Here is a 22,919-nt window from a genome sequence, read left to right as displayed (position 1 = left end):
GATTACATCGCCAAATTTTGAAATAAAAAAAAGATAATCCTAAGATGAGTTTTGGAATAAAGAAGTTGCTCAATACGAAACGTTGATACACGTATCGTGTTGACACTTGGTAGACACAGACATGTATGTCGCCCTTCTAACAATGCGTACAACTCTCCCATACAGTGTCTAATAGCGTATCCCTTTTTTAACACATTTTGTTTTTCGAATGTGGCTTTTCTTTGCTTAGAATAACTACTATTCAATAAATGCTATTTTAGTTTACAAATAAAAATATAGTAGAACTAAAAAATAGTTTGGAATGAAATTAAAAACTATCATAATTTCTTACATGGGGTTTATAAATAAAAACATGCTTTTATTTCAAGTATAAATAAACATTATAAGTTTTTTTCTACTTAAATTTGTTATTATAGTATTTTATATCATGCTACTTGCATTGCCATGCACTTGAGTTTTCCAAGTTTTGGATGCTTGTACTTGTCTTCGATAGTTTTTAAAATTTATAGTACTTTTGCCTACAAAGTGCAGTATGGCCCCTTTTCCAAAATTTTAACATTCATTTTTTTAATAACTGTATTTGTTCGTAGCAATATGAGCTTGCTCACGAGGAGGCAGTCGTATATAGATCCAATCCATACTAATATTGGAATATGGCATCAATGAAGACAACTCAAATGGTCCTACTGAAATTAATATTGAGAAAAGGATGTTTGATGAATAAATATTAGAAAAAAATGGATCTATTGAGGGTGATTGTGATGTGATAATAAGATGTTGAATATTAATAGCTATGCAAAAAGGGTTGTACATTTTGAATTAATAATTAACTAACAATTTTTAACTTTTTTCTATGTTGTTATGATGCAATTTTGGTTTGAACTATAAGAAAATATTGACGAATAAACTTTTCATTAATAAAGTAACATATTTAGGAATTTCAATTTAATTTAATTATTATTTTTTGAGTTTTATTATTATGAAATAATATGTATATGTAAATGAGGATGTAAACTACAAATAAATTTCAATATATGACTTTTTTTTTTGGTAGATCAGTGGGAAATATAGGCTCCTACCTGTTTTAGAAATCGTTAGTGCTTTTCAAAAGCGCCAATGAAAATAACTTTGACCGATACCTAAAGCTAAGGTAGTGCTACCACTACGACCTCGTTCTCAATTTCAATATATGATTTATTGATGTATATATATATATATATATATATGCACGCCTGTACTTTGTTGAGTTAAGTGTATCAGACGGTCGCACTGTGTCGCAAAAAGCCATCCAATTCTACGTTAAGGGGGTTGTTTCCGATTCAAGAGGGAATCTCGCGAGTAATGTACGGAGTGATCCAGCGGGATTAAACTATACGTCCAAGAAACTGCAACCTAAGCAAGAATTACAGCAGGAGCACTGCCCTCCACTGATATAAGTGCGCGCGTTTAGAGAGAGAGAGAGAGAGTTGTAAGCGATACCTTGGCTGTAACTGTTGCAAATATGGTCGCATGATCAATGCTCCTATGTATTTAAAATTGTTTCAGTTTCTCTGGCAAACAATCCACCAGTGGTAACCTAGGGTTTAGGGTTTTTGCGGTGGAGCGAAATAAAAAGGAATGCTATACATTATTGGGCTTGGACTGGGGGACGAGAAGGATATTACTTTGAAGGGCCTTGAAGCTGTGAAAAAATGTGAGAGAGTATATATTGAGGCCTACACTTCCTTGCTTTCCTTTGGCCTCTCCTCTAATGGCCTTTCAACATTGGTATCTTTCTTATATTTCTTTGTTTCTCTCTTTGGTACTAGATGCCCATGTTCATGCTCTTTCTTTTTCTTTTTGCCCCTTTTCTTCTGGTGAAGTCATGGTTAATCACTCAGTTTTCTCTTGTAAATTGAAATTCACCATTAAAGATTCATAATTTATGCAATGGCATGACAATTCATCACACCAATGAATTTTTCAAATGTGTCTATATGATAAGTATGAGCTTCAATTTTTTGGTATAATCTGTTTGATATTTTCAGCTCTTACTAGTTGACACTATCAATTTTTTTTCTTTTTGGTGAAATTACAATGTTGGTTATTGTATATATTTTGGTTCCAATTAACATGGGCATTGGTTCTGATTTTATTTGGCTTTTAGGAGGAATTGTATGGGAAGCCACTTATTGTTGCAGACAGAGAGATGGTGGAGGAAAGGGTAGATGATATGCTTTACGAAGCTCGTGAATTTGATGTAGCTTTCCTAGTGGTTGGGGATCCCTTTGGGTGCGTTATTAAGCTTAAAGCTTATTCTTTGGAATAATTTTTTTTACTGGTGTGAATGTTTTGTGTCTCACGAGGCTGGATTTGGAGAAGTACTTCTTTCTATGGTTCATGTCAAATTTAAATATGAGACCATTTACCTTTGGTACCAGGTGCTCGTAATTGATCTTGACCATTGGATGTAAAATTGGTTGGCTGCATTTATTTCATTGACTAAGCTCAAAGTTCAAAAGAAATTCTCTCGAACTTTGTGACACACCCAAGCTATCAGATTTCACATCAAATGGTTGTAAGTAATTATGACCTTCCTATTTCTTTGAGACATGAAATTAAGTATAAAAGGATTCAAGTCCAAGTATTTTCACTATTGGTCACGTGAAAGCTTTATGCAATAGAAATTGCAGATTATGATCTACCTCAATAAATAAAATTGCAGACTTTGAATTTTAACTAACATTTAGGACATTGAAAATTACAGACTAGAGCATATTAATGTACCTAATATAACCCACCTTCTATTTTGTTAAATTTTATGGGTTTTGCTTTTTTTGAGACAAAGAGAGAAATGGAAAGATGCCTAACTGTCTTGTAGAGATGGAAAGATGCCTAAATTTTGTCGGAAGATGTAGTTTTCGTGTCGAAGACCTTACATTAGCTTGAATATCCATGTTCAACTGTAATTATAAAATTTGAAATTCCAAAAATGGTGCAGATTGAGCACTTGAAAATAGACGGTCCGGATAACTTATTACAAGATGCACTATTTTTAGGAGTTAACATTTTTTTTTTCTTCATATCCATATATCTCAAGGTCAAGATGATCACTCGGAAGGTTTCCAACTTCGGAACACTCTTTCTACTGGATTTTTGAGGTAGACCTTGCTTCTATAGTATAAGGTTGCAACATTATAAAAACTTATCCTAAAGCAAACCAAATGATATCATTTATTTATTTTTCAATGATCTTGTACGACTTTCTTAATACTCTTTTTTGATTTGTGTATGTGGGTCTGAACAAGAGTGCTTGAATCTGTCCCATTATTTTCTCTTTTTTTTATTTATTCTGAGTTACCGTTTTTTTTTTGGGGAGTTATTTCTAGGCTTTGCTTTTGCCAACAACCTATATGACTCGGTCGGTTGTGGCTAGCATCATGTCAGATTAGTTGTCTATATATGCAGTTTGACTTATCTTAATGCTTATAAGGTATGGTAAGTGCTACTCCTGAATTGATGTTATTATAATAGTAGTCAGAATAGATTTATGTATATATGAGAAAACCACCGATTATCTAAATCTCGATGTGCTTTGTGTGGACACGAACACCATCTTCATGGGCAAGGGGATGCCTCTTCCACTGTTACATCTCATAATGTAGAAATGCTAAAATTGATCATTGAAAACTCTTGGAAGTTAAGCAAACCAAGTAAAATCAGCCATTGTATTCAGAAGAAATAAAAAAATTAATAGAGACAAAGCTGAGCTGTAAGTCTTGCCATTGGTCAATAGTGAGCTTTGACACTTGAGTGGATGAATGGATCCTTGCATTGCTTTATTACTGCACCTGGAGATTAGATTGGATCCCATTAAAATGCAACAAACCATAACAGAAGATTGGCTTGGAGAAGTGGCTGTGGATTCTGCATCAATGGACCCCTTGAAGCCCCTCTCTAGGATTAGGATCTGCACTTGTTTTATTTTTTTGGATAGACAGCACACTTGTTTTTTCTTGATGTGGAGTGTTAATTAATGATGGAGATTATGCATTTGTGCTCTTTCACAGATTGGTCTTCTTATTTTTTTCAGGGAATATTCTGTGGTCTTTGAATTATATATACATGATCCAGGGGGCATAGCCTTGGATCTTACCAAAAATAGTTAGCAAAATTCTCCACTTGGAGCATGAAGAAATCCAAGACCAACCTGAGTGTTTTTTGATGATTTGATTTTTCCATTTCTACCATGTTTTAGTTTTTAAAATGAATAAATATTTTTACATTTAAAAGAAAAATTCTATTATGGTGCAGTAACAAAGACTTCCTTGTTCCATTTGACAATAACATTCGACATTGTCTTACGAAGACTGGTTGTTACATTGCTTTAATTAACAATTTTTTTTTTTTTTTTTTCTGTTTTTATTACTTGTCAGAGCAACTACACATACTGATCTGGTTGTCCGGGCCAAAAAATTGGGGGTGGAAGTCAAGGTGATACACAATGCCTCTGTAGTCAATGCAATTGGGGTTTGTGGATTGCAACTTTATCGCTATGGAGAAATTGTCTCCGTACCATTCTTCACCGAGACATGGAGACCAGACAGTTTTTATGAGAAAATATGTTCAAATCGTCTTCATGGGTTGCATACTCTTTGCTTACTAGGTGAGCTTTTCTCTAACAAAGAGGATACTTTTTGCTAGATTGGGCAGTACTTTTTGTTTGGAAGTATCTAAGCAGGAGATGTGGGCTTGTCATATATCTTCTTTCTCCATCACGACCAAACCCATCATCAAATTGAAGGACTATTTGTTTGTGCCTAATATTTCCTCTTTAACTTATTGATTGCAATTTACTTATGAAACAAAATAAAATAACTCTCACTGAATATTTCCTTAACCCTGCAGATATACGTGTCAAGGAACCATCAATAGAATCATTGTGCCGGTATGTGTCCTAAACAATTATCCTGTTTCCTGAATATGGCTTATAGCCTTTTCTTTTTGAAGGATATTACACTTTTAGCTGTCATTATGTTTTTTATCATATATTTGGATCTTTATAAATTGCATCTTGTGGGGCCAGGCCTGTTCAAAGTATTGCTCAATGTGGATGTGCCATTCTTATTGTCAGTTTTTTTGAACTGGATTATGAACACTTGATTTTGCATACTAGTATGATGATATGAAGTGGAGACATGAAAAATAATAGAGCGTATCCCATCCCTTTGCACTTAACTTCAATAATCAATACCTCTCATCCTTTCCCATCCTTGTTCCAGCCTTTTCTCTTTCCACACTCCTCATCTTCCTTTGTCTCCTATCATATTCGTCCAGTGCTCCACCCTCATCGCTGTTTCTCTCTAATTGTCCCTGATCTTCCTTAGCATACTCCATCCCTACTTGTCCTTTGTCTGTATCACGGCTATCACCATCATTTTTCTCTCTTTACTCTTCCCCGTCATCTTAACATGCTAAATTCAGCCATGTATTCCATCCTCATCTGCCATCTCTGTCTTTTGTCTACTGTTCCTTAGCCTACCATATTCCTACCTTTGCCATCCTCCCCCCCCTCTCTCTCTTTCATTCTCTCACTCTCTCTTTGTGCATGTGTTGACAAGTATGTTTTCGTGTCGGTGGCATATCAGTTTTCTTTGCTGATATTTTCTCTTTTCTCGCATACTTTTAGGGTTGAGTTACTTAGCAGTTTCCTTCGATTGACTAACTAAAAAGTGCATCGTCTTTTTTTGAACTTCTTAGCAGTTTCCTTCAATTGACCAACTAAAAAGTGCATCATCTTTTTTCAAACTTTGTTTGTGATAAATAACTCTTTGGGTTGATGATGTAGCTTATACGGTTTGATATGATGCATAAAGACCAAAACTTTTCATGGATGTCCGGTTTAGAATCTAGATATAAAAAATGGCTATCGTATAGGTTAGGCTGTACAAATTGATGACTTAAAAGGGTTAGATGATAGAGGCTGTGTGACTAGGTTGGTTGATCAAGTCACCTCTTCACTGGATAGGTGATCAGAGATTGGGTTGCTTCTCACCAAGTGTATTTGAAAGCTGAGAGGTCATATCACAATTGGAGGAATTGCTAAAAGAGGTTGATTACCTTCCATTGTCAAGGGCTGGACTTGTTGGCCCAGGAGATGATGTTTTGGGAATGACACTCTATGATAATTATTGAGCCCCAAATTTGTGGAATGACTGCATGCAGACCAGCAAGTCTTTGGATTCAGCAGAGGGGACATCTTTTGTCAAGAAATACCAAAAAAAGCGCCCTTTTGATATCTTGGGTCGATAATCTATAAAAATGGAGAGATTGAGAAAAATGTCATACACAAAATTAGAGCTGGGTAGGCGAAGTGGAGATGTGCTACTGAAGTTTTATGTGATTGCCACATATCAATGAAGCTGAAGGGGAAGTTCTATAGGACATCTATGAGACCAGCTTTGCTTTATGGGCAGAATGTTAGGCAGTCAAGAAACAACATAACCATAGGATCAGTGTAGCTGGGATGAGGATGTTTAGATGGATGAATGGCCAGACAAGAAGGGATAGAATTTGAAATGAATACATTTGGGAGAACTTAGGTGTGGCTTCAATAGGCAATAAGATGAGAGAATGCAGACTTAAGTGGGTTGGACATGTGCAACACCGACCCAGTACAACACTTATTAGGAGGTGCCAGTTGGTTCAAGTAGAAGGCTATATAAAGGGCAAGGGTAGGCCCAAAAGGATATGTTTGGAAGTAGTGAGAAAATATATAGGGATTTATGGCCTCATTGAGGGTATAACCCTTGATAGAGCAAAATGGCTGACCCAAATTTGTTTAGCCGACCCCAAATAGTTGGAAAATGCTCTGCTAATGATGATGGTGATGATGATGAAATGGGATATCTTTTGTGCTTGCGGGTCTGGAGTGGGTAAGTAAGATCCCACTAGTATGGGTTTTGGAGATGATCTAAGCCATATTTGACTGTGTTCCCAATGGTGCTACCATTGAAATTTAGTTTCATGGTGCCTTGTTTTGGTGGCAGCCGCAATCTTGTGGTTGTATATAGGGTGGATCAAATGAGTCATGAAGTGATGTTTATTGCCACTGAGTCATGAAGTGATGTTTATTGGCGTTTGAATTCTTTTTGTGAAAGTGCCTAGATGATGATTGTTGTTCTAATTCGGTCAATAAGGTTGGTGATTTGGGTATGCAAAGTTTCAAAGTTTTGGCGAGTGTGTTCTAGCCAGATAGACCAAGTATGAGACCCAAGGTGGAACGGGCAAAGGAGAAATGGAGTTCGAAAAGACATTCCACATATTATGTAGTGACTGAGGATTAGTCGAACAATTGGACGAAGAAAAACCAGTCTTTAGAGGCGAGGTTGCAATGGATGAAGAGGGAGGGATGGAATCCTCTTTAGTGCTGCACATGATACATCTTTTGACCAGTTTAAGCCCTCTCCTGATGAGTTGATTGATCGCCAAGGTTGTGTTTGATATGGCAAGTGATTTGAGGGTAGCAGGTCCCAACTCTGCCTTGGCCGGCCCCTGCCAGTTTCAAATCCAGGTAAAGGAGGAGGGTTGTGTTAGGAAGGCAGCCAGTGTAAACCTTTGCTGTAACTTTCCATGAATCCTGAGGGGAGCACCTGACTAATGATTTGATCTAGATCAGTAGAAGTTGGTACACCGATAAAGTACATTTCAGGTTGGGCTCCAAGTGATCTTGTTTAAGCCTTATCTCGAGATGAGGCATGATTAAAGCAACTGATTATGGGCAAGACGTCTGCAATCTCATTGTTATTTAGGTCATGGAAAAAATTGGGATTCCATACTAGTTGGCCACTTACGTGTTTGACATATGGCTCAATGGTGGCACCTTGTCCAGCACTTGATTGTATAGTGTCGGGAAAGAAAGTTCGAGGGGTTGGTGTCCCACTAAGGAGTCCCTCTAAAATCTGATGTCGTCTCCTGATTTAGTTAGGCATCGAACTTGATTGTAGTTCTTTATGGACATAATGGCCTTCCAAACCCCATGGGCCCCGCATTGTTAATGGTCCTTTAGGCAACCAATTGAGACATCCGTTCCATGCCAATGGCTAATAACCGACTGCCATATGTGGTCATTGTGGTTGACAAAGAGTCAACACCACTTTCCGAGAACAGCAGTGTTACAATCTTGTAGTTTCCTAATTCTTGGATCCCCCTAACCAGTGTTTAAGAAGGCGGCTTGCCTCGGTACCTAGATGGCGCCTTTGAGGCGAGCCAAGGCCCTAGGCCTAGGGGGGTGCCTAGGGCTGGGGGCTTCGCAAGCGCCCAGCTAGTTGGCCAAGCCACCGTGTAGGTAGGCGCCTAGCGCCTTGGTTGGCCTTGGGCCAAGGCACTTAACCCAAACCCCTCCAACACCCTTGATCACCCCTCAAGGTGCCTTTATCATGACGCATCTGCCTAGGTAGTCAGGACCCTTGGCCGCCTTTTCTTTCTTCAGCCCTTGAAAACATTGCCCTAACCTATTTGGCTTACAAATTTTATCCCTCTTCACTAAGCAAATTTATTGGATTCACTGCGCTACTCTAGAGGAAGTTCCACATCAGTGCTTCCAACTCGTGGATAACATTCACCGACATTCAAGAGGGGAGCATTTGGAATACAGGCATGTTCGATAAAGTTGCCTTGATCAGGGTCGTTCGACCACTCAGTGAGAGAAAATGACATTCCATGATGACAAGGTACTCTTGAAGTTTTCCACAATACAATCATATTCGGAGTTCTTTGGTTTATCAATGCACAAAGGCAGACCCATGTGAGTATATGCCGCAGCTTGCCCTCTGCCCCAAAGCTTGGACACTGTTGAGGCTAGGCCAACTCCAAGAAGTCTGGTTTTGGCCATTTTCACTTAAGACTGGTCTCCAATTTGAAGCATCTCTTGAACAGCTGTAGGATGTTGATGTGATGAGGGTTTACATTGCAAATAGAAGAGTGTCATCCGTGGATTGGAGATGGGAATGGCTGGTCCATTGCATGAGCTGGAAAACCCTTGAGCAAACCATGGTTGTAGAGGTTGTTGATGGACCTACTGAAGATGTCTGCCATAATGGCGAACAAGAGGGGCCATGATTGTAGAGGTTGTCAAATGTCTGTCATAATGCGAACAAGAAGGGGGAAGTGGATCTCTCTGTCGTGACCCACATGAAGCTAGAAAGGAACTTTGTGGGGTTCCATTGATGAGGACTAAATGTTAACAGAGGATAAGCACCCAGACATTCAGGTCACAGGTGTGTTCCATATCCAATTTGCAGATGATAACGCAGAATTTTGGGTTGGAATCTCTTGTCAATGCATTCATTTGCAATGAGCACTACGAAGGTGCCTTGAGGAGGAGAGATGACTTGGCTCAGAGCCTGACATCGGCTGGATGCTGATACACTCACTAGAAATTTTATAGGAAATATTATTTCAATCTAAATTTCTAGATCTCGTTAGCTTCTTCTAGCTTGGGGATTAGAGCAATGAAAGTGGTGTTCATTCCCTTGTTTTTGATGCCCCCTTGAGGAATTCTGCGAGCCATACCACGATGCTGAGCCGGAGGCATCCTAGAATTGGTGAAGAGAATGGCATGGCCGCAGTCTGGCATAGGTGTCTTATGGTGGTCTAACTCGAGAATGGCTTTGAGCACCTCATGTTTGGTTAGGGGCCTTTCTAACGGAGGAATTGTTTCTAGAATGTCCTCTTTAGAGAAATGGCCCTTGGACAAAGTGGTGATGACTCGACAGGTGTCTTTGTTGTCCTCATATATTCACTAGTCATATTTTTTTTTTGAAAATGTTAACTGTATTAGGAAGGGTATATAATGAGTGCAAAAAATAACCACCCACAGTCCAGGTGTTCGTGTATTAAAAACCCTTACGGGGCTCAAAGAATGCTATGCAAGCTATACAATCATAGGTATTTGTGACAAAAGGATGCTGTCTAGAGCTCAGAAAGGTGGTTGTAATCCTTGTGAGTATTTTGCTGAGAAGCTCCTTCTTTAGCTAGAGCGTCCACCGCATAGTTTGCCTCCCTCCAAATATGCCTCCAAACCACATGTGTAGCCCTGCAAAGGTGGTACATCTCATAAACAATCTGCTCCACTCTCCATGAGCACTGAGACGAGTTAGAGGCCCAAGCTATGACATTCTTTGAATCCCCCTCCACTGTTAGAGTTGATCCTCAAAAGGGGTTGAAGTAATGAAGTCCCACGAGGAGAGCTAATGCTTCGGCTACAGTTGAGTCTGTGATTTCTATGACATTCTTCGAATCCCCCTCCACTCTTAGAGTTGATCCCCAAGAGGGATTGAAGTTACGAAGTCCCACAAGGAGAGCTAATGCTTCGGTTACAGTTGAGTCTGTGATTCCCACAAAGTGAGAGAAAGAGAGAAGCATAGAGCCTCTCGAGTCTCTAAAGATACCCCAGATACCTGCGGGACCAGGGTTCCCAAGCAAGCAACCATCGAAATTGAGTTTGACTTGACCTTGTTTCGGGGAAACGAAGACCAAGAGATGCTTGGTGTTCTAAGTGAGAGAAGGTGCTGCCAGTTGAATTGGAAATCTGAGAGGGGGCTGTGCTTGAATTGGGTGTTTTTCTTAGCCCAAAATATGACTAGGAATTTAATTTTGTTGAAGATTCTTGGCGGTTGCATCTTCTACCGCCTGAAAATGTGGTTGTTGCGTTCCAGCCAGATCACCTAAACGGCACTTGTCATCCTTGAATTGGAGGATGAATTGTGCTTCTCCTTCTGTAGTTTGCCGTTTGGTGGAAGAAAGCCATGTTTCTGTCTGCATCCTTACCTATTAATTCTTGATATTTATTTTATTTTTTAGGTCCCTCTTGGCAGAATCCCTTCTAGTTTCTGCCTATGCTGTTGACTTTTTCTTCAAAAGTTGCAGTATTTTGCAAGCCTTAAGTCAGTACAATCTCGCAGCTCGAAGGAGGATCTTAATTGGGGTATCAAACTGCGAAGGCTTGTATCCTCTAGCCTCATCTTTTCAAACTAGGTCGGTTGAGGGCTGAGTTTATTAGGTTGAGTGTTAGTGAAAATGGGGATATGATTAGAGTTAGGTCTGGATATGTTTTGGTGTGAACACCCCTAGAAAAGGACTTCACAAGGTGGGTGGACCAGGAATTGATCCAGCTTAGAAAGGAGGAAGAGGTCAGATGGTTTGACGAAATGGAGGCATTATTGAGCAATAAGTCGATAATGCTATGTTAAAAAATGAAGGCATGGAAATCTGCCATGCTGGTGGTGATGTTGCATCCTCTGTTTCTCTCAAAGGACCATTGAGCAACATTGAGGGCACCTCCGATGTGCTAGGGAAGAGGGAAAAGTGTTTGGATCTGGTTGAGTTTTGCCCAATGGTCTCTGTTGTGAAAACCCATATGAGGTTGTCAATGATGCGGGAGGCAACGGAGATGAAGAATTGGCCAATATGAGAGGCAAGTTTAGTGAGAACAATGGGGTCCGAAAGATTCCTAATTGCACTTGAAGCACCTTGGGACGGTAGAGAAGAACACGACATAGTAGCCATAGTTCTTCTGCCTAAAATAGAACGGATGTCTGGAAGGCCCAAGAGCCAATCGTTACACAAGTCCAATAACACCCACAGGTCTTGTACGGACTTTTGCTATTGATGGCATTTACCTAGCATTCTTTGCGGTTCAAGTTTTTTAGGTTGACAAACCTCTATGTTGGAGGTTCGCAAGCCTTGGATTGACCAATCTAACTGTGGGAAGGCAATGCTGGTGTAGTGCATGGTGTGTGGGGCTCGTTCGCAAGCCTTGGATTGACCAACCTAAACGTGGGAAGGCAATGCTGGTGCAGTGCATGGTGTGTGGGGCTCAGGCCTCACTACCATGTGGGTGCACATGAGGCTAGTGCACATTGGTTGAGTCTGAGCTGGGCAGGCTAGTCAAGTTTGATACTAAAAAATGATGGTTGCTAGACCATGAGTGAGGTAGAGAGTAGGCTTTATAAGGGTTATAGGTTACGAGTGGGTGTAATGCCATGCTAGCTAGCCATACAAGAGTAAGGAAGGCTGCCAAGTGGCCCATGATATGTAATTTAAACAATTAATTGACCCAGGTCTATATCCATGCTATCAAGGCTGGATTGGACCGGCTAATCTAGCCGTTGGACAGCTGATTGACGTGTTGGCTGGTCTGGTCCAAAGCAAAATCGGGTTTGGTCAAAAGCCTGTCAAAGTGAATATTGGAATGGTTTTGGTCGGTTGGGTCAATTGGTTTTGTCTGATTGGACTGACCAGGCAAGGGTGGCCTACTTTTTTATTATAGTTCCATTTTTTAAACTCTTCTTCGTATATTTATTTATTTTTTAAAAATCTGGTCCAATTGATTTGACTAAAGGGGACGGGGCCCCATATTGTTTTGGTGGTCGGCCTGATTCTAATACGGGCTTACATAACCCCTAGGCCCAGACCCTTGAGAGGCACCTGGTTATATAGAGCAATAAAGTTGAGCCACAACCCTTTAATCCTTTAGTTACTTTGTCTGTGTGTTGGTGCATGTACGTAGGCTGAACTTGACTCTAAGTTGCTAAATTTAGGAGCCAAGCCTCTTGGATAGGCTAATGAAAATTGTTCCCATTACAATTAGTGTCAGAGGAAAGGTTCTTCAACTTTTCTAAAGAGATTGCCCTATTGTTATGGAATGTGTGACCTTGGTGATGGAATGTCTTGATTAGTTGGTTGCTTGTTGGCCCTCACCACACGGCTCGATAGACTGGTGGCAACCCACGTGGAGTGGTCGGTTCTTGGAAAACCCGTGTGGAAGACCTTGATGCGGATGTCGTTGATTTGATTGACCTGTTCAATGAGAATCTCAAGTTTTTGACTTGGAGCTTATGTCTTGTCAAAGGGCTTTGACTAACTCACCCAGCTTGCTTGAGCTACCTAGAGTTCTGAGTGCTTAAACTAAGGCATTTGGAGGGAGGAGTGCCAAGGAGTTGGAAAACTTCCTCTAGAACTCGAGAGGAAGTCCAAGTGGCCTTGGCCAACAAGTGCCCTATTAGAGATGCCAAGCTTTAGTGGATGGCACACCAGTGATGAGGTGAGGCCTCATGTTGTGGTTTGGGATGACCCCAGGAGGAGCTAAAGGAACATTTCCTATAGGGGAATGCTGTCTGGACCGCGAAGAAGGCCATAAGGAAACTCAAGCACACAACCACTGTGCATGTGTATATCAAGCACTTCTCTAGCTTGATGTTAGACAATAAGAACATGTCCAAGGGAGACGAGATCTTTAGCCTCATGGCTGGTTTTGCAGCCATGGGCTCAGGCCGAGATTAGGCAGCAAGGAGTAAAGGATTTCGTCGCAGTTGAGGCTCTTATGGAGAATCTCGTTTGTTACAATTTGACTTCCTCATCGGTGGGTTCACACTAAGGCAACGGCAGGGCTAGATGGAAGAAAGGTGGTCGGGACCAAAAGCAGCAAGCAATGGGGTGGCCCAAGGGGGAGACTTTTAGCAAACCTAGTGACAAGAGGGACTTCTAGGGCTATTGCATATGCAATCCCCCACAAAGCCAAGCGTTGCCCTTACAAGCAGTCCCTTAACATAGTCCAGACAGTACTTGAAGATGAAGAGGAGGTCATGAGTGTCGGTCTCCTACTTCTTGCCATGCAAAAGGTGCAAAGAAGTGGCAACTCTGGGTGGCCTCATGCACATGAAGATCACCTTGAATGGCAAGGAGGCATGAGTGGTGGTGGATACTAATGCAACAAGAACTTTGTGACTGTTCAAGGGGTAACCCGACGAGGCCTTCAACTAGCTGGGGCCCAAGTAAGATTGGAGTGCGTGGCATCTCATTACCTGCTGTTCTCTTGGATGATTTCCATCTATAGGTTGGGTTTTTTAATCATGGCTAAGGTCTCATTTGTGCCACACCTTGGGGTGAATTTATGGGAGGAGCCTTTCTATGATCCCTGTTGATATCAAGGAGAAAGGGAAGATGTGGTCCTGCTGTAGTTAAGACTGGTGAGGCTCTGTGGCCTACTTGGTGGCCCCAGTGACCAAAGAGATTGGGGATGGCTTGATGGTGAATAAGTATGCTGATGTCATGCCTTCGGAGCTCCCCAAGGCCCTCCCTCCTTGGAGTGTTCGTGATCAATGAATCAAGCTAGAATTGGAGCATGACCACTAGGAAGAGCCTCATATTGCATGAGCCCTTTGGAGTTGGCTGAGTTCTGCCAGCAGTCGATGCAGGGATTATCAACCATCTGAGTCATCTTATGACACCGGTCTGATTCCAAAGGATGCTTGATGGCTCATTGGTTGTGTGCATTGACTATCAAGCTGTAAACAAACTAACTAGTGAAGAACCGCCACCCCTTTGCCTTTGATCGTGACTTATTCGATAGGGAGGCTAAAATTAGGGTATTTGCCAAACTGGACTTATGCTCAATATACTAACAAGTCCACATTACTGATGGTGACAAGAGAAGACCAACTGTGTGACCCGGTATGGGTCCTATGAATTTTTTGTAATGCCCTTTGGGCGTTACCAATGGCTCAGCAACCTTTTGCAATTATTAAATGAATTGTATGTTTCTTCAGTACATAGATGACTACTTAGTTGTGTATGTATATAGAGCATTATGGTGTATAGCTCAACCTTAAATGACCATGTTTGACATCTAAGACTGGTAGTCGATCAGCTGAGGGAGAACCGACTTCATTTGAAGTTTTAATTTATTTTTTCCTAGGAGGAGATTATGTTTCTCGGGCACCAGGTTGGCAGGTGTGTCATCGAGATGGATGACCAAAAGTTACCAGCCATCCTCGAGTGGCCACTGCCTGAAAGCATCCACGAGGTATGCTTCTTCCTGTGGCCAGCTAACTACTATTGGCAATTTGTCGAGGGGTATCCTAAGATTGTTGTCTTGACTAACCTTCTCAAGAAGGATGTCGGGTGGGATAGGATGGAGGTATGTGAGATGGTTTTTTGGGATCTAAAGAGGGCAATCACCAGTAAGCCGGTGTTGTACCTCCTTGACTTTGACCAACCCTCTTTTATATACTGATGCCTCAAACTATGCAATTGGAGAAATACTGATGCAAGATTCTCACCCGATAGCCTTCGAGAGTTGAAGTCAAGGAGAACATGCAACGATACTTTGTCCACGAGAAGAAGGTTACAACCGTGGTGCTCTTCCTTAGGGCCCTACTACCTGCTTTAGAGTAAGTTTGGCATGTGCAGTGACAATGTGCCGATGCCTTGGTTATTGACATAGAAGAAGTTGACCCTCAAGCAGATGCTAGAGGGTGGGAGTTTCTTGTTGAGTTCAACATTATCAAGTGAATATAAGCAAATGGAAAGCTGACACAATTGCTGCTTTTTGTGTCTTTTCTCCCCCAAAAAGTGGAAAGCGAATGTGGTCACTGATGTTTTAAGCTGGAAGATGGACCACTTGGTGGTGTTTGCAGCTATGGTCTGAGTAGAAGTAAGCTTGCTTGGATGCATCTACTCAGATACCCATATTAACCTTATCACATAGAAGCTTAGTGCATTAAATCTAGGAGGGACACACCAAAATGGGTTTGGCAATGGAAAGACACGTTTATGTTACCTTACACTGTGGGGCTTCACAAGAAGCGACCCTAGCTCGCATAGCTTGGAACTACTATTAGCCTCACATAGAGGAAGTAGAGCACTATGTTGAAACCTGTCATGTGTGCTGGCAAGACCAGTCCGATCAACGAAGGCTACTCAGATTGCCAGAGCCCCTCCCAATCCCTTGAGGGTCCACAGGTTGGCCTCTACATGGGACTTCATTAATGGGCTACCCAAGGTCAATAGTATGTGCCAGATCATGGCAGTAGTTGACTGGTTCTCTTGTATGGCACATGGACTAGTGGCATCGGTCCTCACCCATGTTGAGAAGATATCGTGTATAATGGAGGACATCGTGAGTGACCAAGGTGTGCGGCTCATAAGCGGTTTTGAGGGCACTTGTTCGAACTGATGGGCACGGAGCTAAACTACTCTACTAGCAACCATCCTCAGACCATAGTTAGCAAGTCTCTGTTTAAAACACGATTCTTTAAAAAATATCCGATTTTTTTGAAATCCGTTTACTCTGATTTTTTCAAAAGATCTTAAAAAAATCGTGTTTTTTTTATGGAACCGATATAAACACATATTTTATCTTTTCTCAAAAAACTTCTCAATTTACAGATAAGCACATTAACAGTGGGATTAAATTAAGAATCTCGACTTAGAGAAAAGTTCCATAAAAACTTTCACTCATAAAATCCCTTTAAAGAAGTGTATAAAAAAATATCAGCAATATATTCTCCCAAAAAGAAGATATCAGCACAATTATATATATCAAATAATAGGCAGAACTAGAAGAGTAACCAAATGAAAAACATATATATATTTTAATACCCAAAGTGTCCGTATAAAGAGAAAGAAGAGATTCAATGATACTAAAGATTTAGGTTGTCAGTGTGACATTTGAATTTGCTTAAGCATTTTGTTGCTTTTTTTATGCACAGAGAAGTTTCATTAATTGTATATTTTTATTATTTTATTTTATTTTATTGGTGTAAATGACAGCATTTTGGATCTAATTTACATATTTGGGCCTTTGTGTTTTGTTTTAGTTTAACTGCAATCCTATACCTTGGTCTATTATTTACTAATGTGGTTCTTGTGTTGAGTATTGTTGTTGTTGTTTCATTTTATGCTCCTGATAAATCTGTGATATGTTTCATGTTGGGACAACAAAATAAGCATTGTTGTTGGATTTATTGAAAGTTTAGACAATAAATTGTCAAGTATTACTCTAACTACACTAGGCAAGGCCATGACATTGTTGTTCAATGGCTTTAATGTATCTATGTAATAACTGCAAATCATAATCCTCTATTAGTCATCTTTTATGTATCTGATTTTTTCACTCCCTTTTTTTAGATCTATGCCTTAGACAAAGGGGCAAATTGGGAGGGTGGACATGATATTAGGAGTACCTTGAACGCTATGTTTCAGCCAACTAGCACAGTTAGCAGCTAGATTTAGCCCAAATTTGTTGCGATCTTCATTGGAACTCTTCAAAGTGGAAAAATACCTTAGAGTTAGTCGTCAGTCAACAGCCCTTGGCACCACATGGTGAGCTCTTGTAGTAGGAGCACGTCTTGTGGCCGACCATCCAGAAGTTTGCTAGAACATGAGAGGCGAAGTTCGAGGAAGAGCATGACTGCCTTAACTAGGCAGTAAGGCGGGTGAAAAAGTACGTGCATTTAGGCAGGCAAGCAGCACCTTGAACTTAAGGTGGGGACTAGGTGATGCTAAAAGTCGGTCCCCAAATATGGAAGAAGATCAACCCAAGCAGCACATTGGCTTGACCTAGAGGCATGATGGTCGATTTGAGGTGATAAGGTGGATAGGCAAGCTGGCTTACTGCTTGGCCCTCCTTGACTGTATTAGGGTTCACCCATAGTGATTCATGTGAACTTCTTAGAGCCTTGTCATCATGATGCAGATAAGACATTTAGGTATCACTCCTAGTGGTCCAGTCTTTAGGCCGACAAACCTCTATGAGGAGGTACTCAAGTCTTGGACCAATTGACCCAATTGTGGAAGGAAAGGCTAGTGCAATGCCTGGTGTGTAAGGCTCTCAATCTTGACAACCACGCTTGCGTACAGGTGGGCTAGTGGGCTAGATGGTGCATCAATTGAGCTTGAGCTTGGCGCTTGATTGTGACGGTCAAGTTTGAAAGTTAAATAAGATGGTACTTAGAGCATGACTAGGCTAAGAGGGTGGGCTTTGTAATGGCTGCATGCCATGTGAGTGGGTGTAATGACGCCCACGCCCTGGAGAGGCTATGCATGAGAAAGGGTAGCTGTTAGGTGGCCAATGAATTCGAAGTTCACACCATGTAATTTTTAAGGCAGTGGTACTTAGACACCTCATTTTTCCCTGTTTGTCAAATGTTTGACATGTGTACCTTTGGTAGACACTCCGACACCTTGATCATACATGTCAGGTTATTTGACATGTTTATAGTCTGAGCCAATGCTTGCATGAGAAGTGTCAACTTCAAAAAGACACACCATGTCCCTTTGATTGAATATTGAAAAATATGCACCAATCAATTTTATGCTCCGCTTAAACTCGACCATAAATCCTGTTGTCAGAGTGAAGTTCAATTTACCAAAGGTTTTTTGTAACTTTGATAATATAGTAATGAAGATTTATATGTATATATATTCTATGGTACAACAGGAAGCAATAATAAATGGTACTTACAAATTTGTGCCCCACTCAAATTCAAAGCCCAGACCTCTTGTGAGAGACAGAAATTCAGTCTATCAAGGAGACATTGCAGTGCTGATGGTTTATAAAATGAATGAAGCAATACATGTCACATGTTGGTTTTGAACCTGCAACCTTCGTCTCTTTTTAAAAGTGAAGAACACAACCATCTGGACCATGTGACCATGTGACATTCATGTTTTAAACATTAGAAATTTAAAGTAAAAAAGTTTTAGGGGTAATTGTTGTATGAACATGTGTAAAAGTACTGTCCTTTTAGCCTTCCGTACTAGACACTCCCATTACATTCTGGACACCAACGTTTGTGCTGATGTCATTGTAGCACTGGTGTCATGGGGCTAAATTTTCACTAGACTAACCACATGCCTTGGCTCTTAAGTCTGGTATCTTAGGGGTTAAGTTCAGCCTACTTGCATGCACCAATACCACACATATAGGGACTGCGCAGGGTAAAAGGGCTGTGGCGCACCTTTATTGCTTTATAAAATTGCATGTGTACAATACTAGATGCCCCTTAAGGGTCTGAATTTATAGAGTGTTACATGGGCACTAACATACTTGTTGGTGTGCTTTGTACGTCGAGTGTTTAGTACGGGAGGCTGAAAAGGTAGTACTTTTCGAGACATTGGTACAATACCCCATAATTGTCTTGCTTGTGTATTTGAATTTCAGATGTTTAAAACGTTAAGCCCACATGCTCTAGATGGTAGGGCATGCTTCAATTGCACTAAGAGATAAAAAAATTCTGGGGTTCAAAACCAATTCACTTGCACTAAGAGAGAAAGATTGTGGGGTTCAAAACCAATGGGTGACATACTCTGAGGTGCCATATATTATTGTTTCACGGAGTCTTGTATCAATTACATTATTGATATTTGTTTATAACCATCAATGATACTTGTCTGATAGAGTGGACTTCACTCTAATAAGAGGTCTTGGATACGAGTTTTTGTAGGCACAAAATTTGTTGGGTGCCATTTATTATTATTACATGTTGTCTCGTAGAAGTATAAATATATACAAATCTTTGTTAATCTATCATCGAGGTTACAAGGTCCCCATGGCAGATTGAATCTCACTTTAACAAGAGGTCTCGGGTTTGAGTTTGAGCAGGGTGCGAAATTGGTTGGCACACATTTTTTAATATTCAGACACTGCATGTCTTCTAGACTTTTTATGAAAATGTTGACTCGTACTTTAGAAAGTCAAGTAACTTGACACGTATGGTCCGGGTGTCGGAGGAGTGTCTACCAGTGTCGACACCTATCTTTTGGTATGTTTTGACGCACGGCACAATGGAGAAAATTGTTTCTACATACACTGCGTGACACCCACGATTGGAGACATGTTTCTAGCCTTCTAGTGCTGGCTTGGGGGGGGACTGGGTAAAAGGGACTTGGTTATCTGAATATGTGTCTCGGTCAAGTCCTTCTAAGGTTGTAGGATGGGAAAGGGGATGGTGTAATCGTGTATTTGAGTTGGATAAGGAAATGGAGGCTTGGTCTGAATGGGTTAGGTTGGGTTGGGGGGGAGGAGGTAGGGGAAGGAGGGGAGGAGAAGATTTCAGGCTTGAGGAACTTCGGAAGGAATGGGGGATGAGTACGGAATTCTGGGGCGGGAGGCGTTTCAGGCTTTCAGAGAGAATTTGGCTTTGGTAGTGGTAAGGGACAGGGTATAATATGTGCTGTTGTGGTGGAAAAGGATAAAGTATTGGCCATTTTTTGTGGGGGACAATGGGGTGTTGGTGTTCGATGTGATGCCCATGGGTGGGACAATAGACGTGGTGGATGTATTCATGCTGTTCTCCTCTCATTTCATCTTCTTCATAGTTCCTCATTGTTTGTAGTTTGTACCAATGAAAGCTCCTTTTTTCAATCTTCTGAAATTTCACAGTTCTATTTCCGATTCTAAAAATTATATCATAATTAATTATTTGATTCTTTTTTTAGGCAGTTTACATTTCCAACCTTTTGTAGACATAGACTAATGAGCTGCCTGCTTGTTGCTTAATGAATCTCTCCAGAGGAAAGAAATGCTACGAGCCTCCGAAGTTTATGACAATACAAAATGCCATTGAACAGCTTTTGGAGGTTGAACAAATGCGAGGAGAATCTGGTAGTGTAAACTCGCATCATGCTTTATTCAATGAATCAATGGATTTCTTTTCCATATTAGCCTTTTCTTATATTGAGAAGTATACTATAATTGAATGCTTTATGCTACTCTCAACAAAAAAAGAAAAGAATGCTTTATACGAGAACTGCCGTAAATTGGATCATGACCATCCCACTGAAATGGAAGGTGATGGGGAGAGAGTGGGGCCTACCATTGGCCAATATCCTGTTCTAATGGTCCCAACAATTGGGGTAGTGTCCTGTTATGATGATCCCATTCTCTTCATCATGTTAATTTCAATGGAAGGTGATGACCGACTGGACTATAGTCTTTCCAATATCGATTGGCATATAGTATACTTCCCTTTAATATAGCGTAACTAGCAGTACATGTGTCCTAATCTGATGCAGAAGAGTGAAGTCCTTGTCAGGTTCATGCACATCTCTTCATTTATGCATCCTAGTTGGGGAAAATATACCATACATCGGCATGGTGTATGCCTGTATGGTACACCTCGGGATTGTCCAATAGCCTTCAAGATGATGACTTTGGGGTTTAACCTTGGTTCCTGTTGATGGAGATTCACCTGGATATGGTTCATCTCTGCCATCTGCCAATCAGGACAGACAGAGGATGTCTTTTGGTGTACCATATGCCATGCTGGTCTATAGTATATTTTTGCTTAAAGAAAGTTTTGATTTAATCCATATAGTTATGATGGATCAGTTGTGTTTCACTTTAAAAAAAAGGAAAGGAAAAAGGAAAATAATGCTTGCAATTGATTGAAGAAGAAAGGGGGTTTGTTGAATTAAGGTGAATTCACTGGGGGTACTAGGATTGTCAAATACAGGAACCTGTGATATGCCAAATATTGGGAGTTAATGTTAAAGGATGAGAAATATGGAATTGGTGATCCAAGGATTACCTGTCTAGTGCACATGCATTTGTATAACATGTTGATTTCTATGATTATGTGGGTTTCTCTGGAGTTCTTTCAGATAACCCTCTGTTCCCTTCTGAACTCTAATTATAATAAGAGGATAATATGTGAATGCAGATTTTTATGCATTTTAGTGATGTGGATAGATTTCGGTTATGTCGTTGTTGCAGATCATGTAAAGAATGTAATGATTCATTAGAGTATATGTAATAAACTTATAACATGTTTTTCTATATGGATTTTTTTAGGCATCATTTTGTGGGTAGTTTTTTGTGCTTTGAGCTGAAGCACTTGAGAGGATGATGAATCTCTCTCAATATTTTATTGAGTGGATTTTATACTTTTCATGTTTTCGTAGCTTTTTATTCTTAAAGCATGTTTTGGGTAGCCTTTTTTTTTTTTTAGAACTGTAGAACTTTAATGAAGATAATGATGCTCTCTCTCTCTCTCTCTCTCTCTCTCTCTCTCTCTCTCTCTCTCATATGCCTGCACACGCGTGCATTGTGCATCACTGTGCAGCTTACAGTGAGGAGACCACCTGTGTTGGCTTTGCCCGTCTGGGTAGTGAAGATCAAGTTGTGGTGGCTGGTTCCATGAGGGAATTAGTTAATGTGGAGTTTGGCTCACCTTTGCATTGCCTCGTCATAGTGGGGAAGACCCATCCTGTAGAAGAGGAGATGTTGGATTTTTATACCATCAGGCCCAAATCTTTGTAGATGAAATAGATAAGCCTTTTACTTTTTCTTTATTCACTAATTTATTACAGGGACGTATTCATTCTCTCTCCACCTAAGTAGTTGGGATAAAGTTTGGATGATCATTCATTCTTACTGCCATTTGAGTTTGCTTTTGTTCCCAATCTTGTTATTGTTACTCTTATGGATCTACTCATGACATTACATTATACACGCACACACTCTCTCTCTCTAATTTCTGTGGCCTATTCTATTTTATTGATGATTGATGAATATGATGTTCCAAAAGGTTAAGCAATCTACGCTCAGACCAATGAAAAAGTATACAGGGGACATAGCATTCAAGTTTGAATATGAGCAGAGAGAGAGAGAGGGAGAGAGAGATAGAGAACTCAAATGATTTCTCAAGAAACATTCAAAATGAAAATCACGATTCCATTTTATGGGAGGAAAATGAAAAAAGAGGAATTTTATTCACGACATTGAGGGATCCGACATATTCGTAAAATTGTTAATTCAATATTTCACTTAGTATTTTCTCAGCTGAAAGATAAGTTCTATAGGACAATTGTGAGATCAATTTTGTTTTATAGGCAGAATGTTGGACGGATAAAAAACAATTTACCCATAAAATGAGTGTAGCGGAGATGAGAATGTTGAGATGGATGAGTGGTAAGACAAGAAGTAATAGAATTCGAAATGAATCTATTATAATAAACAATAATACAAGAGAGTAGATTTATGTGGGTTAGCCATGTGTGGCGTTGATTTAGTATAATACCTATTAAGAAGTGTGAGTTAGTTGAAGTGGAAGGATTGAAAAAAGCGGGAGGTAGGTCTAAAAAGATGTGGTTGG

At 40.3% G+C, this 22,919-nt stretch overlaps 1 protein-coding gene across 2 annotated transcripts; it reads left to right on the top strand.

The window, feature by feature from the left end:
- Nucleotides 1–1,432: 1,432 nt before the first annotated feature.
- LOC18440152 (Tetrapyrrole (Corrin/Porphyrin) Methylase) lies at nt 1,433–22,298 on the top strand. 2 transcript variants are annotated; one of them, XM_088848246.1, is made up of 6 exons: nt 1,433–1,693; nt 2,147–2,271; nt 4,416–4,645; nt 4,888–4,927; nt 20,337–20,428; nt 21,888–22,298. In XM_088848246.1, exons 2-6 carry the CDS (start codon nt 2,189–2,191, stop codon nt 22,082–22,084), a joined length of 642 nt encoding a protein of 213 aa, XP_088704372.1. In that variant the 5' UTR covers nt 1,433–1,693; nt 2,147–2,188; the 3' UTR covers nt 22,085–22,298. The 2 variants fall into 2 exon arrangements, with proteins under 2 accessions (XP_088704372.1, XP_006850368.2); XM_006850305.4 differs by having other exon boundaries at nt 1,433–1,767.
- Nucleotides 22,299–22,919: the final 621 nt, after the last annotated feature.

The sequence above is a fragment of the Amborella trichopoda genome, chromosome 9 (genome assembly GCF_054954075.1).
Source record: "Amborella trichopoda isolate Santa Cruz 75 chromosome 9, AtrichopodaSantaCruz75HAP2 v2.0, whole genome shotgun sequence".
NCBI lineage: Eukaryota > Viridiplantae > Streptophyta > Magnoliopsida > Amborellales > Amborellaceae > Amborella > Amborella trichopoda.
The sequence above is the reverse complement of the archived record's forward strand: the minus strand, read 5'-3'. Positions and strand labels throughout refer to the sequence as shown.